The 17,301-nt window shown below is 39.4% G+C and overlaps 2 protein-coding genes across 2 annotated transcripts; one reads left to right on the top strand and one right to left on the bottom strand.

Annotated features, from left to right (window-relative positions):
* Nucleotides 1–9,192: 9,192 nt before the first annotated feature.
* On the top strand, nt 9,193–12,918 carry gpr27 (G protein-coupled receptor 27). Its single transcript, XM_048253924.1, has one exon. It carries the CDS (start codon nt 10,129–10,131, stop codon nt 11,242–11,244), a length of 1,116 nt encoding a protein of 371 aa, XP_048109881.1. The 5' UTR covers nt 9,193–10,128; the 3' UTR covers nt 11,245–12,918.
* Nucleotides 12,919–14,524: 1,606 nt separating this feature from the next.
* Nucleotides 14,525–16,987, bottom strand: prok2 (prokineticin 2). The gene is made up of 3 exons (XM_048255689.1): nt 16,906–16,987; nt 15,549–15,674; nt 14,525–15,080 (listed from the first exon to the last, which is right to left on the bottom strand). Exons 1-3 carry the CDS (start codon nt 16,975–16,977, stop codon nt 14,955–14,957), a joined length of 324 nt encoding a protein of 107 aa, XP_048111646.1. The 5' UTR covers nt 16,978–16,987; the 3' UTR covers nt 14,525–14,954.
* Nucleotides 16,988–17,301: the final 314 nt, after the last annotated feature.

Raw genomic sequence — 17,301 nt, 5'->3', positions numbered from 1 at the left:
TAACTATACATGATATTTTACATCACAACTTTAGCATTTTCATGCACTGGTAATTCCTTGTAATTGCATTTCTAGTTATTACAGTGCATGAAAATGCACTGTTCTGTTATCCGAAGTCTTATATCCGATTATTCTTCCCACCAAATTTCTGCGTCTAATTCAGCTTCAACCGTTTAACGTAGAAACTTTGTAACGTACAGTAGGTCTTGAAAAGGAGACTTGAGGAATGTATTTTTCACTTTTGTAAACTTTATACTTTTTGAAATATTAATAAAAAACAAGCTTATTTTTCCCCATAGACTTTGTATGGGGACTACGACATCATAATGGGCTAATTAACTTGATTTGCACCTGTATCAACTTCCAGCTGCTCAACTAGGTCCCATCAAAAAGCTAGTTAAACTGATTGCACCTGTATCAACTGCTTTCTGCTCAATTAGGCCAACTCTCTCTGTGTATCTCCATTCTACAAGGATATAAGGCACATTCCATCCAACTTTCTATCCATTCATCCTCTTCAAACCATTCACTCATCTACCCATTAAACTATCCCATCAACATTCATTAAACAATCTGCCTATCAACATCCATTTAACTTTCTGTCTATCAACATCCATTACACTATCTATATTTAACTTTTAAACTATACTCTGTCTCAGGCTTTAAACATACAATCTGGCTCTACAGATCCTGTTCAACTATTTCCTCTGCCCACAACTGTTTCAAAATAAATGTCCTCACTACAATAATTCACTATTAAATAATTACTATTCATATAATAACTATTTAAACTACTCAACTATTTAACTGTTCAGCCATTTCAACTGTCAGTTGTTATCAACTATGACTTCTGCCAACTGTTATCAAATAAAAGTTTGTTTTGCATTTTATATTAATTTATATGTTTATATTTTCATGCACTGGTAATTTCCTCGAAATTACATTTTCTAGTTATTATTATTATTATTATTATTACAGTGCATGAAAATGCACTGTTCTGTGATCCGAAGTCTTCTTCTTCTTCTTCTTCTTCTTCTTATTCTTCCCACCAGATTTCTGCGTCTAATTCAGCTTCAACCGTTTAACGTAGAAACTTCGTTCAAACTTTGTAACGTAGGTCTTGAAAAGGATACTTGAGGAATGTATTTTTCACTTTTGTAAACTTCATACTTTTTGAGATATTAATAAAAAACAAGCTTATTTTTCCCCATAGACTTTGTATGGGGACTATGACATCTTAATGGGCTAATTAACTTGATTTGCACCTGTATCAACTTCCAGCTGCTCAACTAGGTCCCATCAAAAAGCTAGTTAAACTGATTGCACCTGTATCAACTGCTTTCTGCTCAATTAGGCCAACTCTCTCTGTGTATCTCCATTCTACAAGGATATAAGGCACATTCCATCCAACTTTCTATCCATTCATCCTCTTCAAACCATTCACTCATCTACCCATTAAACTATCCCATCAACATCCATTAAACAATCTGCCTATCAACATCCATTCAACTTTCTGTCTATCAACATCCATTACACTATCTACATTTAACTTTTAAACTATATACTCTGTACTTTAAACTTTACAATCTGGCTCTACAGATTTAAACATACAATCTGGCTCTACAGATCCTGTTCAACTATTTCCTCTGCCCACAACTTTTTCAAAATAAATGTCCTCACTACAATAATTCACTATTAAATAATTTAACTATTTAAACTACTCAACTATTTAACTGTTCAGCCATTTCAACTGTCAGTTGTTATCAACTATGACTTCTGCCAAATGTTATCAAATAAAAGTTTGTTTTGCATTTTATGTTAATATACAGTATGTTTATATTTTCATGCACTGGTAATTTCCTCAAAATTACGTTTTCTAGTTATTATTATTATTATTATTATTATTATTATTTTATTTATTATTTTTTTAATTGTAATGTTTTATTAATTTCTGTTTGTCATCATGATTAGGTACCAGGAAGTACATCAAGGGAAAAACAACTGCAATGAAAAAAGGAACAATTTTAGAATTTCACCAAAATCAGAGTTTCATCAGAATTTCATCTCTACTTTTACGTACTATGCTTCCCTCAATACATATTACTGTAATTTATCAACCCCTAGGTCTTCAGTCCATTTATCGTATATACTTTGTAATAATGTATCACTGCTTTCAATGCTTATCAGTAAATTTTACATAGAGCCGATCAGTTTCCTCTTTTTGTTGCTTTGGCTTAAGATGACATTTCAGGGCTGATGTTCTTTCCCAGGTCAAAATGGCTAGTAATCCAGTTTTTCAGTTGCATGTACCTACTGTAAATAATTGTGTATCTTTTAGGTTATGTTTGCTTTTTTATTCGCTGAATGGTGCAACATTGTTGTGATTTGTGACATCTGACAACTGCTGGATTCCAACTTTTATCCATGTTTCCCAGTATAGTTGCGTGCTTTATATATTTATTGATGGATTGTTCCAAATTAGTATGTGCCTGGGAAGCCCTATTTCTTGATGAAGATTTTTTTATTTTTTTTTAATCCAGGCCTTTAATATACTATTAATAACAAATTAACAAATTATTTAATTATTTATTGATCAATATAAAATGACTGAGCTGCTAAATGATAAAACTCTAAGTTAGGGAGATTAAGACCCCCATCTGCTCTTAGGTGATACAAAAGTTTCCTTTTCAATTATTATTATTATTATTATTATGTTCATCATCAGCTGCATAAAAATGTTTGACAAGGATGTAGGCTGGGGTTGGACTAGAATAGGGAGAAGTTTCACCCAGTGCTTGTATGTAATGCAAACAACTTAAAAACTGTCATTACTTAGTGTAGACTGTCATACGTTGAATGTGTTCTTTAGTCAACGATATTTTGTAAAGGAATAGGGGGATGTGTATGCAAATGTATTTTATCAAATGGGTATAACCTACACGTGGGTTATCGTTGTGTATGTATATAGCATGCTAAACTGAATACCCTTGTTAGGAAAGCCAGCTCTGTTAGGAGGGTCAACTCTGCTGCACTTATTGGGGGTGACGGCAAAGGGTCAGATGCTGGACAAGCTGGTCTAATAAAATCCTCCCATCCAGGGGGGCGCTGTCATTACCCGATCCCACCCCATCTCTCTCTCCTTACTTCCTGTCACACTTCACTGTCCTATCCAAATAAAATAAAAAATAAAACTAGAAAACGTAATTCCAGGGAATTACCAGTGCATGAAAATGCAAAGTTGCAGATGCAGATTACTGTAACACCCCTCCAACCACTAGGCATCTGATATGGAGGCGGAAACAAACATGTGACCTGTGTGGTCGGTGACAGACACGAAGTTGCAAGTCACCCTTTACCTTAGCCTTAGCCTAGAAATCTAGACGCACCCTAGCAGCAGCAACTGTAATATGGCCTTAAATCCCTTGCTTTGTATTCTCCAACTTTATGGGGTGTCATAGGAGAATATTACAAGCTGTTTTATTGGCAAAGGGAGGCTTAAAGGAACCATATGTAAGATTGTGGCCAAAACTGGTACTGCAATCACTTTCAAATTACTGTAGAGCGGTGTATCCCCTCCCCCTCCCCCCTGACTCGAGGTTACCAACCCAGATGCCGAAACATTACTGACTTTGTGATTAGTAGATAGGTGGAGGGTGGAGCATCAAGCCAAAACACAACATGACATGGCAAAGCACAACAACAACATCAGTTGAGGGATGCAACTTCACTTTTTAAATGACAATATCCTGGCTGGACTACTGTTGTCAGTGATATAAGTATTTGAAATTAACATGATTTCTTAATGTCTAGTGACATATAAGGGCCATTTTATAATTACAGTAATTGAAATACATTTCTTACATACGGTTCCTTTAAGAAGGTGTTACAAGCAGGGGTGCCAATAATTGGGAGCAACGTGTTTTCGTATTTCTTATATGAGATTTTCCTTTTTCTCAAAATAAATTTGCATCCCTTCAAGGTTGGATTTCTCCTATTTTTTTCATTGTGAGATTACAATAAATTACCAACAGATTATTTTTTATACCGGTTTTTAGTCATCTTTAGCAGAGGTGCCAATAATTCTGGAGGGTACTGTATCCTGCTGAAATAGTGTCAGTGTGTCTGTCACACTGCTAAACAGTGTGAAAGATGCAGATGCAGACGTAGATTAAACTCTAACCACTAGGTATCTGGAAGGAAATGGAGGGGGAACATATATGTGGTCTGTCTGTGTGGTTGGTGACATCTTTCTGTTGAGTTACACTTTTTAACAGTTATACCTTTTGACTTATTAGCCTTTAACAGATAGTGAAGGAAATAACTTTGCATGAAAAAAACTTTGATTTTTGATATTTACATTCTGCATACAGCTTCATCCATCTCCACACCCATTTTTTTCAGTTGAATAGATCATAAACTCATAAACAACAGCAACTAATAGAACTTACAGAATCCAATGGTTTAATTTGTTCATCTGTACAATTAGGTGCACCCCTTTTCCTTAGGTGCACGGCTGGTTCAAAATGGCTGAATCTTGTCAGCTTGGGTTCACAATTACCAACCAGATATGCGCCGCACATATATTACCAACCAGATATGCGCCCTGATGGTGAGGGGTCGACCGATATGTATATTTTTAGGGCCGATATCAATATCTAATGGGTCCAGATGACTGATAACTGATATTTGACCAACATTTTGGGCCAGTATTCACACAGAATCTTCGTCAGGCAGCTCTCCGATACGTTTATCTGACACTTGTAAACACTCTTTTAGATATGCACTACTTCTCTATAAATCGGCAGTGGGAGAAAGAAATTACTGACAGGACTACTGGCAAACATAAATAGCCTCATCATTCTAGAATTCCCTACATATTTCACTCAAGTATGGAAAGGAGTCCTACTACCTGTCCAGCTGACCTCTGACATTTTTAGGTTATAGCCTATAATCATATCATTAGTATACTATAATACTATCATTAGTCATAAATTGGCTGATGCCAATGTCTGTCTCCATGATGTCTCTGCTAATATACCTTTACGAAATGCCATAGAAGGCTCTATAACAAATCATGTCACCATATATTTGAAAAATAAATAAACAAATATGTAATAAGAAAATAAATTCTCACACTCTCACATAATATAATGACCAGACATGAATGAATCAGACGGTAATCTCCATTCAAACTGTCCTGCTGTAAATTATATATTCTCCACAAGGTGGGGCTATGAACTGTTTTTTTTTTTAAACTCTTTTTTGAAAGTCTTTTTTAACATTCTACACAGAAACCTATTTTGGTGGCTGAAGTAGACTTCATAACAGAAGCATCTAAAACACATACTGCTATAACTATCCAATGACAGGTGAAATAAATGGTTTTACCAAGCCTGTCCTATCAAATTCATAAAGAAACCTTGAACAAATTACTGTTTTAACACAGTAGATATTACTAATGAGCTGATCTACCTGAGGAGTTGAACTAATTAGAATAAACTGGTCTAGTGAATGGTTGGAACAAGTGTGTGGTAGGACTTTCTGTAGCTGGAATGTCCACCTCTGCTATTTTTCTCTTTTAAAACAACGGCTTTATTTTGTTCTGAAGAGCCCTTAGCCCTCTGCCAGGTGCTATGCGGTGCATCTTTATTGTGGAATATTGTGTGTTTGTGCTTTTGACAATGGATGGGGCTATTGTGAGCCAAACAAGCCCTTAAGTTCTGAGTCAGAACAGTAGGCACTCTCGAAACTGACTCACAAGCTGTGAAAGGGGACCTTGCATCTCGGAAAAGCACTTTCGCTCTCCCTGCAGTAAGCTAGGATGCATGCTTGGCCCTCTTGCCCAGAGGTGACTGGCTTCCTCATTTATTAGCCACTAGTGTATGTTGTTTGCTGGCACTCCTGCCCTCAGTCTTGTCTTAAGTAGTCTTGTATTGTACTTTTAATGTATTGGAATGTATTACAATACGTTGCTGAAATAGGATGTGCATCCCAAAATGTTCAGTGTTAACATTGAAATTCATATTCAGCATAGCCAAACCTTAAAAATAAAAAAAGGTTTGTTTCACTGGGAAGTGGGGGTGCATTGTAGCCCTCTCTGGCCCGTAGCCTATTCATAATGAATTTGGTCACAGCTTATTCTTCATTTTTAGAAATTAGACCTTATCTAAGATGTAATTCATGCCTAATCTGGCAACTGGGGCGTAACCAACACAGAAATTAAACTTACGTTGGTGCATTAAACTGTTATCAAGTGCTTTTCAAGGTACAGCTAACACATCTTCAGTAAAGGTTTCATTTGCAGTTGTTCACTCCATTTCAAGGAAAATACACATAATAAGTGTAGCCAGTGGCAGTGCCAACCGACTAAGAAATACTGACCAACAACCAAGCCTATTAACCATCAAAAACAATCACCAACAACCAAGCCTATTAACCATCAAAAAGAAATCACCTAACCAAGCCTATTAACCATCAAAAACAAATCACCAACAAAGCAACCTTTGTGGGCAAAGAACATCAGCAACAGAGCAGCCTTTGAGAGCATTTCACTGGGGTTATCAAGCAGGCACCTTCCCTCAGCCGTGTTTCGTTGAATTAGACCCACAACAACTCCAGGAGGCGCAACAATGGTGTCGTGGCATCCCAACCCCCTTAACACAGGGGCAGCCGTGGCCTACTGGTTAGCGGTTCAGACTTGTAACCGGAGGGTTGCCGGTTCAAACCCCGACCAGTAGGCATGGCTGAAGTGCCCTTGAGCAAGGCACCTAACCCCTCACTGCTCCCCGAGTGCCGCTGTTGTTGCAGGCAGCTCACTGCGCCGGGATTAGTGTGTGCTTCACCTCACTGAGTGTTCACTGTGTGCTGAGTGTGTTTCACTAGTTCACGGATTAGGATTGAAATTTGGCAGAGACCAAATTTCCCTCACGGGATCAAAAGAGTATATATACTTATACTTATACTTTAACATTTGTGATGGGTTCTCCACCAACAAATACCAGCAAGTTGTTTAATCATTCCTCTTTACTGTGACCATTTATGATCTGATCAGCAACATAACCAGACAAACTGCAAGCTCTAATTGCAGGCACCCACAAATTCCAACAAGTTTTTTAGTCGATCCTCTTCGTTGCTTTGGTAATTTATGTTCCGATCAGCAACATTTCCAAACAAAATGCAAAACCTTAACGAGGGCACCGACAAAAACCAACAAGCACCAGCAAATGTTTTGGTCATTGTTCTTTGTTGCTGTTGCAAAGCATAAATTAGACATTAATGTGTGCACCATAGTAAGTTTATTCAAATGAGACCTTAAGTCACAGGTAAGGAGTTATGTGTGTATGGATAAAAAAAAAAACACATTTGTAAATCGCTAAATTGGTTGTGCTTTTACAAATAATTATGAGACATGTTTCTTTCCATAAAGGAACACTTTCATTGTTTGACCAAAGGGTGGCAGTGATAAGATATGTCAATGCTTCATCTCCAAAGTTCGTGTGTTAACAAATTGATGTATTTAGTGTGTCTAATACATAATTTATGTTGGTGTTATGCTACCCAGTAGTTATAAATGTGTTAAGTGTGTGGGGGTAAAACAAATATTTTGATAAAAAAAATATTTGTTTTATCATATATAAAAAATATTGAGACTTTCATTTCTACAGAAAGAAAAACAACATGGTAAATCCTTATACCCCCAAAAAAAAAAAAAAAAAAAAAAACTGTTCTGTTGTTCAGTGGTATATGATAGACCTAATATAGATAAACTCAAACTGATCTATCAGAAAAAAAATATTGGAAAATCCCAGTCTGCATTGACTTATACTACGATGGATCAACCTAAATAAGTGGTGAGGGCCTGTTTTTGTTTTATATATATATATATATATATATATATATATATATCTTTTGATCCCGTGAGGGAAATTTAGTCTCTGCATTTATCCCAACCCGTGAATTAGTGAAACACACTCAGCACACAGTGTACACACAGTGAGACAACAGCGGCGCTCGGGGAGCAGTGAGAGGTTAGGTGCCTTGCTCAAGGGCACTTCAGCTGTGCCTACTGGTCGGAGTTCGAACCGGCAACCTGCCGGTTACAAGTCCGAAGCGCTAACCAGTAGGCCACAGCTGCCCCAAGTATATAAATATATATAATATGGTATATTTTTTTGCCTTTTTGCCTATATTTCGATAGGACAGTGAAGATAGACAGGAAGTGAGTGGGAGAGAGAGAGATGGGGTTGGATCGGGACATGACCGCAGGTCGGATTTGAACCTGCGTCCCCATGGGCACTTGGACCGTACATCTGTAGCCTGTTGCGCCCCAAGAGGGCCTGCTTTTTAACTGAGTGGAAATGGTAAGTCTAAGCCTTTATATACTGTAGGCTCCTTAAGATAATTCTGCCCTGATGGATTTGGAGTACACAGAATTGAGAAAGCCACATTCAAACGTTTTAGGTGTGTGGGAAGAACAAATTATTTATATGGTAACTTGTTTTTTTATTATTTTGCCCTCCATTGATCAAAAAAACAACAACAAAGTAAATCAGTAAGTTGGGTCATAACCTCCAAAACAAACCCTGTTCTGTTGTTGAGTAGCAAGCTCTGGGCCTATGTGGTGATCTATGAAATTAGGTTGGATGGAACATTGCAGATGCCAGGATTTATAACAGTGATGGTTAAATAAGTTAGAGGAGCTGATTTTTGACTGGGCGGAAATGATAGATCTGTGCATTTAGAGGCTCCTTGGAGTCTGATGGATCCAGAGCATACATTATGGATAAAGCTACATTAAGACATGTTACATGTATGTAATGTACTTGTATGTACTTGTATGTAATGTAAATTTTATTTATCTTGCCTTCAATTGTACAATAAAAAAAGGAAAAACACTAAATCTGTATTACCTCCCAAGCAAACTCTGTTCTATTATTGAGTGGCATACTCTATTAGCATAGGTGACTGCAGTAGATCTATCAAATTGGGTAGGCCTAACTGTATAAGTATAATAATTAGAACATGCCAGAAGTGGCCTGTATAGGCCTAATGATTAGAACATGCCAGAAGTGTTTTATATTTACGACGATGATCAATAAATAAGTTGTGAGAACCTAATTTCTGACTGAGCGGAAATGGTAGGTCTGTGACTGTACCTTTAAAGACTCCTTGTGATAATTTCGCCCTGATGAATTCGGAGCACTCAGACTGAGACGATTGCATTCTTGCCAGTCGCTTCCAGACAGTGCAATTTGTGCCTGAGGAAGGTCTGTGTCAAGGACCGATTATTTTGTAAAGTAGAAGCTACTGAGGGATAAAACCATGTCTTGATCGGAGGATGCGGACTGCACCTTTTTAGCACGTACCATGCACTTCCATCGCTCTCAGCCTCCTTAGAGTCGTGTCAATTCCAGTTGCCACTGGAGGCTTCTGTTGTTTACATCCGTGAAATAAAACGTTGACGATTTGCATGCGAACGTTTAACCTTTCTCTAAACGGAAGATTGCTATTTTTTGTGTGGTCTTTTGCAATTTGTTCATTGGAGCGAGCCATACTGATTTTGCTTGCTTGGACCTACTCCTTGGCAGAGTGCAATGGTGGTGACGGCCTATCTTTCTTCCAGAAGATTGTCGCGAGCCACCTCTTTCCGAGGAGAATTGGTGATTTAATTTTTAATAATTTCCTTTAAAAAAAATAGACTTTGGATACAATGTTTCTGGACATCGTCTTCATAATGCGTGTCGGGAGGTGCAGCTGTGAAATATGCAAGAATGGATTAGGCTATTTGCTGAGCTATTTGCTCTAAACGACATCGCTTAAAATGAAGAATCTCAAGAAAAGAAATAAAACGATGACCTCATCGCATTCGATGGATTTCAGATGTATTTTAGTATCTTTCTGTGCGTAAAACGAAAATGTTTTTTGAATTTTCACCGACTGAAGTGCAGACAACACAAATGTTTTCTTCTGTTGTCTACCTATGCACCTATAGCAGAATATTTGTCACCAACTGCAAATTCAACGGGGTGTATTTGTTTTTGCCTGTGGTGTAAACAGTACTGGAATCAATGAGATTACGGTTCACTTAATGTTGGATTATCACGTCTCGTCAATAGAGTGGCCGCATAGATGGCGAACACAAGTGATCTGGGGGAAAGCAACCCATCGCTTCAGAATTATGCTATCACTGCCTCTGCGGTGAAGCTAGCCTCCCTAGGACTCATCATTTGCACCAGTTTGATGGGGAACGTATCGTTATCCCTCCTGGTGCTGAAAGACAGCACCTTACACAAGGCTCCGTATTATTTTCTTCTCGACCTGTGCTTGGCCGACATCATTCGGACGACTGTTTGCTTCCCCTTCGTGATGATATCCATAAGCAGTGGTTCCATCTGGGCATACAGTCTAATAAGCTGCAAGATCATCGCGTTCATGGCAGTCCTATTCTGTTTCCACATAGCATTTATGCTCTTCTGCGTCAGCGTTACAAGATACATGGCAATCGCTCACCACAGATTTTACTCCAAACGAATGACGCTGTGGACATGTGTAGCTATTATCTGCATGGTGTGGACCCTCTCCATCGCAATGGCATTCCCTCCAGTGTTTGATGTGGGTACATATAAATTCATTCGAGAGGAAGAACAGTGCATTTTCGAGCACCGATATGTGAAAGCAAACGATACCTTGGGTTTTATGTTGATGCTGGCCGTCATAGTAGGCACAACGCACGTCGTTTATATAAAAATGCTGTGTTTTGTCTACGATCATCGTAAGATGAAACCCGCGCAGCTGATCCCGGCCATCAGCCAAAACTGGACATTTCATGGCCCAGGTGCGACAGGCCAAGCGGCTGCCAACTGGATTGCAGGCTTTGGACGAGGTCCCACACCACCGACACTGGTGGGCATCCGACAAGCGTCGCACAACGCAAATCGAAGGCTGTTAGTTTTAGACGAATTTAAGATGGAGAAGCGGATAGGGAAGATGTACTACATGATAACGCTTGCGTTTCTCGTCCTCTGGTCACCTTACATCATTACGTGCTACCTTCGAGTGTTTGTCAAAGGCAGCACCATTCCACAGGTCTACCTAACTGCGGCCGTTTGGCTGACATTTGCCCAAGCGGGAGCCAATCCAATTATCTGTTTCATTTTCAACAAAGAACTGAGGATGCGTCTTAGAGCCTGCTTTCCTTGTTGTGTGGGCACTCAGACACCCATGGAGCCATATTGTGTCATCTGAGAAACCACGTTGATATAATATGGGTCTGAACTGTGTGATCACCCCCCCACCACCACCACCACCACCCTTCTTCAACAGTGCACTCTATTTTGGATTTTAAGGGTGGTGATGATGGCTCCACCTGATTAATGACTGACTGATGACTGAAATAATTTGAAGATGTTTCTCACATAAATATAAATATGTATGTATATTTGTTTGGAGATAATTGTTGAATTGAACAAAGCAGTGTATTATAATGTAAATGATGTACATTGGTTTTGCTTTTATCTGTTTCTATCGCGATTATATTTGATAAAAATCTTGGTAGATTTCGTTTGTGTTAAAATATCAAACCTCAACTTTTGCAAGTGTATGTATCACATGAATGAGTATGTGGATGACTCCCGCTCACATTCCCTTTCCAACAGACCCACATCTCTTTTTTTCGTATGATCAAGGACTGTTTGGCTCCATAGGTCAGTGGCAGTGTCGTGAGGAGACACTTGCATTGTTTATACTGAAGATGAAATAAACCATGACTGATTATTCATCGGTTGTTCACTGTTTTAATTTAACAACCCATGCAGTGTGTTATAATTTTGTATTCGGTCTATTGTATAGCTGTCACTGTTTGGTCAGTGTTTACCTTTCCACTGTGGTTCCCTGGCATTGAATACGTTTTGGATTAAGACAGAGTTGGATCAACTGTAGTGGAGAGGGGCTGCCCAGTCTCATGTGGACGTAATCCCATCTTTAATCTGCAGTGTTTTAAAAGTCCTACAAGTCCACACAGTGGTAAGGGGGTGGTAACAGGATGATTCGGGAGCCTCAGCCAAGTGTGTTCATCATAATTGACAGTGTTGCTGTCATGCTAGACTACAGGTGTGGAGATGTTCAAAGGTACATTTGTTGTAATGGAAGTGTCACAATGTGCATGGGCCTACTGTGTCCTTTTGGCTGCCTGCTCAGGAAACCTAAATGCGAAAAAAGAAAGTCTGTTTGGTTTCAAAACTTTCAACACGGATCATTATGACATTTTGACCATTGTAAATAGCTCATCAGATTTCAATCTAAGTTGAACACAAAAGGAAGAAAATAAAGTGATGATTGATTATTGATCTTGGAGTAAAACTGTGCTTTAAATTAGTGTCTGTGTTTTGCCATATTATGCTCATCATGACACTACAAGTTCAGCGAAGCCAGCGGCAAACAACAGTGATTTATCTATTGACTAGAGTAGCACAACCTCATTGTACTGAACTCACAGTTCAGCGTCAAATGGAACCTCACCCAGTCCATTTTGTCAAACTTAGTTGTAAACACTCCCCACCACTGATTGGTATCAAAAAATACCTCATTACTTTAATCTTCATCAGTGTGACATGAGTAGAAATGGAAGTCAGTGCACTAATTGGAGCCCTTTGTCTCAATGTCCCTGATTACTGCGCCCAAAGCTTGGGGCGTAGTGGGAGACTTCGACGCTGTGTCTGCTACTGAAAAAATCCTCCCTGTTTGTTCCAACTGCCTATAACGTGTTTGCCTGATCAGTCGTCTGTGTCTGCTGCGACACCTAGAAGCAAGTGTCTAGCTGCTGCTACTTCTGAACACATGAACACGGGCAGATTTGACATGACAAAATACTTGTGTTGAAACTCACCTGTGCATTTTATTAAACCAAGTGTTTCAACTCCATTGCCGTTGAAAAGTGTTGAGTCATTTGAGATCTGCACTTGAGCTGCCTTTTTTTTTTACCTCGAGCTGAAGTGCTTTTTTGCAACGGCATCTCACAGTACTGCTCACACATGAGACTCAATTGGCTTTTAATCAAAATAAAGCAAGTGGATAATTCAGCATTTTATTCAGCATATTATTTAAAAGCATAAAGGGCTGAATTCTCCTGGCCCAGGCAGTGGGATTAGGCAACAGAATGGAACTGTGACAAAACATGTTGGCCAGAAATTTCATTCCATCTTTCCTCTTGTGATAATTCTACCAACCAGTCTGTCACAGAAAATACATGATATTGTTGCCTTATGTCCAAAATAATAGGTTTGAATAAGTTTTTAGAAATTAGTTTTTTAAATGTACTCGTGATTTCCAAAACATACAACACACATCAGTGGATTGTGGGCCATGGAGTTAATTAATGCTAGTGTTGCCCGATGGCATACATTTGGACAAGAGTATGTACTGGGAACTAGTCAGAAATCACAAGTGCACTGCATTTGGTCTAATTGACTTTCTTAATATTCACAATGTATTCTGGCAATATGGAAATTGACGAGCTCTCAGAGCACTAGGCAGTGAATCATCCACCACATGACTTCCTGTAGGCCTGAGGATGGTCACACAAAGCTTCATGCCACCTTCATTTTTGTGTATAAGATTGCAAACACACATCTGATTCATTTTCGAATAACTTATTTCTCTTGCTAGAAAATGCAAATAATCCTCCATCAACGCCGTCTCTTTTCTACTGTTGATGGAAGAGGCATCTGGCCTATGGGGACTTCATTATTTGTCTTTTATTCAGGTTTCTGATTGCACTGATTTGTAGAAATAGAGAAATGCCATGATCATTAGTTACAGCTGATCATATGCCGCAACAATCCAAAGCACTCAAAGACCCAAAACTGGAGGATAAATCCATTTGCCTGCAGAAAGAAATACATATATTTAAACCCACTGACCCCTTATTGACCCACATGCTAATGCACTGAATGCCTCACCACATATCCCATACTTAGCCAAATTCCACATTAGGTAATTTTGAACTTGCATGTTTTGAAGCCTTTAATTAAGTTAAGAGTACATTTGTTTTGTTTTTCAACCCGTGGGAGCCAGTTGGGCCATCAGAGTCTTTGTTGTTCTGCATATAGGATTTTACATATTTATATGGTTGCCTGTGAGTTTTACCTGATGATGATGAACAAATCGATGCAAAAAGTGTTTCTACATATTCATTTTCATGTGAAAGGATTTACAGGCAGCTAGATGCCACAGACAGTGATGAAGACAGACCATGCAAATCAACAGCCTTCATGATTGATGCTGGTGTCTTGAAGTCGGAGAACTCCCCTGGGCATGTGTAACTGTCAAATGCAAATTGGAAAAGATGACAAGCACAATCATAGACTGGGGTCTGAAATGCCCCACCCACAACATGGCGACTGATGCATGTCAACGATGGCAATGATGATCAAATCCATAATTTGAGCTCAGAACACACAGGTGGCAGAGACTTTATTATTGCCCCAGGAAACAAACTTTAGTTTAGCTTAAACTCTTAGGTTGTTAACATTACAACTAGCTCATGATGTAACCGGTAAGTTGTTGTGTGAGCAAGCTGTAACACTCATCGGGACTGTCGGTAAACAAGTTACTCTTTTCAAATGAGGAGGCTCATGACTAATTTAAACGGCAGTGTGGGCCTGACGTTATGCCAGAAATCAGAAATCAGGTACAATGAATCATTGAGAGTCATTGTTGGTATAGCACAAATAAAGGGTTCAAATGGAAGTAAAACCAACAGATGGCAATTAAATAAATCCTTTTCACATGTTTTATGCACGACATTGAGCTGTTTCTGTTATTGCAGCTGCACCATACATAAGTTTGTTGCTAATTCATTTCAAACGTAAACAGTTGTTTCTGAGGATGAATACAATAATTGCAATAATTAAAATAAATAAAATAATACACATTTTATACAAAATAAGATAGCCTTTTCACAGTTCGTACTGTTGGAACTTAAATGGATTTAAGCATTTAAAGGTCTCATCTTGAGTGGCAATGCAGGCAAGATTAGGCAGGCAGGGACAGGTGTGATGCAGCCTTCTCCCAAAGAAGGGAACCTGGACACAGAGACATAACATTACTGATGCAAGCCACGGTAACAGTTTGTCTCCAATACAGACTAATACTTGTATGTGTGAGGAGGTTTACAAGTCATATTTACCAAAACACAATACTACAAAGACCATGGAAAACCCAGAATGCTGGTATAGAGATGCTCTATTCATAACCTATTGACTAATATTGTGGTATTGACCTATTGACAGTAATATTGTGGTATTGACCTATTGACAGTAATATTGTGGTATGCAGAGGCCATGCACTACAGCTGATCCAACTAAAAATGTTTTTTGTATGAGCTTTATATGACCACCAGCATAATCAGCTATGCCTTTTCTAAACAATCACTTCCCGGAGTAACAAGACTGCAGGTTCCAAAACAGAAATGCACTGAAAACAGACTGACGGGAGCTTTGGGGACATGTATCAGTTGTAAAAGGTGTGCGACAGGTCGGCTCTCTACTGACCTTGTGACTCATGGGGTGGCAGTCGTCTCCCTCTCGGCCCATGGGCGAGCACATCCGCAGGGTCCGGATCCACAGACTGACCGCACAGCACATGCCGCCCCCGCACTGAGGATCTCTCTCACATGCCTGCCATGGTAACGTGCACACACACACACACACGGACATGCAGAGTGACCCACACACGCAAGGACAGGATGACACACACAATACAGACATGGACACACACACACACACAAACACTCACACACACACACACACACACACAAATATGCAAAACAGAGGCATAAATAAGCTGATTGTCTACATTATCCATATCCCTATTTAAATAAGTAAAGGGATAACTCCAGGAGAGCCAGGGTTGGATGGTGGCAGGGCGATTACATATTGATGTGAGAAGCATCAGTGCAGGTAGCAGGAGAAACTCTCCTCCCATTGTTTGAGGGTTTGTCAGAGTCATGAGCGCGGCAGAGATGATGTGGTGTGACAGGCTCGCGAGGAGGCTGCTTTCTCTCGGTTTCAGAGAGTGGCCGCACCTCAATCTCCATTAGAGTCTCTGCATGTCTGCACCATCCTGACAGCAGCACTGTCCTATCCCTACTACTGCTGACAGACTGGACCAAACACCCTCCCCCCAGCACCACCACCACCCCCCAGTGAAGAGAGCAGGGCCAGCCACTGATCAAAAACAACAGCATGCACAGATAAATTATTTACAATGTTGACTGATCCGATCTGCGTCGAGACCAGTGAGACCAGGATAGTTACAATACAACTACAAAACTACTACAATAGAACACACTACAATACAAGGAAGGAGATATCAAATATTCAAACTATTCAAATATATGAACATGAGTAAGCACAGTGTGGAAAGAAACTGATTATTGGGGCTTGAGAAAAGATCTTTTCAGGGGTGAGTGTTCCAAACATTGCATATTCAAAAATGCATTATGCTAATATCTACTGTATAAATGGCATAATCTCTGAGAATCCTCAGCAATTACCATACTACAACGTCACACCAATATCTTAAAGGTTTTGACTAATGTTTCATTGTAATTAATGTAAAAATGACCACTGCATGCATTTGCTTACAGGAGTAATATTGGGAAGCTGTCAATACATCTAATGTAAACTTTCAATTAGAAAAACAATCACTAACAAATTTACTTGAAAGCGTCTTATTTCTCTTTAACAATTTTTCAGAATGTTCTGAATTCACGATCGGTTGTTGTGGACACAATCTTTGCCTGAACAAAAAAGTCATATATTAAAAAAAGGAAACTTTTGTCCAGTCCAACATCCACCTCTAGGTCACCTCTTCATAGCCCTGACCCCTGGCTGGGTTCACACTTACCCCTGTGATGACTGCCGAGGACGCGTAAGAGATCAGAAGCAAGAAAAGCATCAGGGGTACTCTCGACTTCATGGCGTGTGGCAGTTCCGAATGAAATCACCTGAATCTCTCAAGCCTTCCGAGTACGCACTCTTATGTGTGTGAATGTGTGTAAGTGTCTGTGTGTGTGTGTGTTTGTGTGTGTGTGTGTGTGTGTGTGTGTGACCAGGAATGAATGGGAATGTGCCAATGCCCGAAAGACAGCCGAAGCAAGCGGTGACCTCCAGGCTCTTTTGGTGTGGGCAGGGGAACGTTTATAAGCACTGCCGACCATTCAGACTTGAGGTGACTCATTCATATCAGCGCAGCCTTAAGTAGTGTGGAAAAAAAGGGAAGAGATCCTCACAAAGTGAATCT

This window comes from Alosa alosa, chromosome 10 (assembly GCF_017589495.1).
Source record: "Alosa alosa isolate M-15738 ecotype Scorff River chromosome 10, AALO_Geno_1.1, whole genome shotgun sequence".
Lineage (NCBI taxonomy): Eukaryota > Metazoa > Chordata > Actinopteri > Clupeiformes > Clupeidae > Alosa > Alosa alosa.
The sequence above is the reverse complement of the archived record's forward strand: the minus strand, read 5'-3'. Positions and strand labels throughout refer to the sequence as shown.

Coding starts and splice junctions, on each gene's coding strand:
- prok2 (XM_048255689.1), bottom strand. CDS start 16,977: ATGAAGTCGAGAGTACCCCTGATGCTTTTCTTGCTTCTGATCTCTTAC. Junction 15,675..16,905: donor CCTCGGCAGTCATCACAGGG/GTAAGTGTGAAC, acceptor TTACCATGGCAG/GCATGTGAGAGAGATCCTCA. Junction 15,081..15,548: donor GCCACCCCATGAGTCACAAG/GTCAGTAGAGAG, acceptor CTCTGTGTCCAG/GTTCCCTTCTTTGGGAGAAG.
- gpr27 (XM_048253924.1), top strand. CDS start 10,129: ATGGCGAACACAAGTGATCTGGGGGAAAGCAACCCATCGCTTCAGAAT.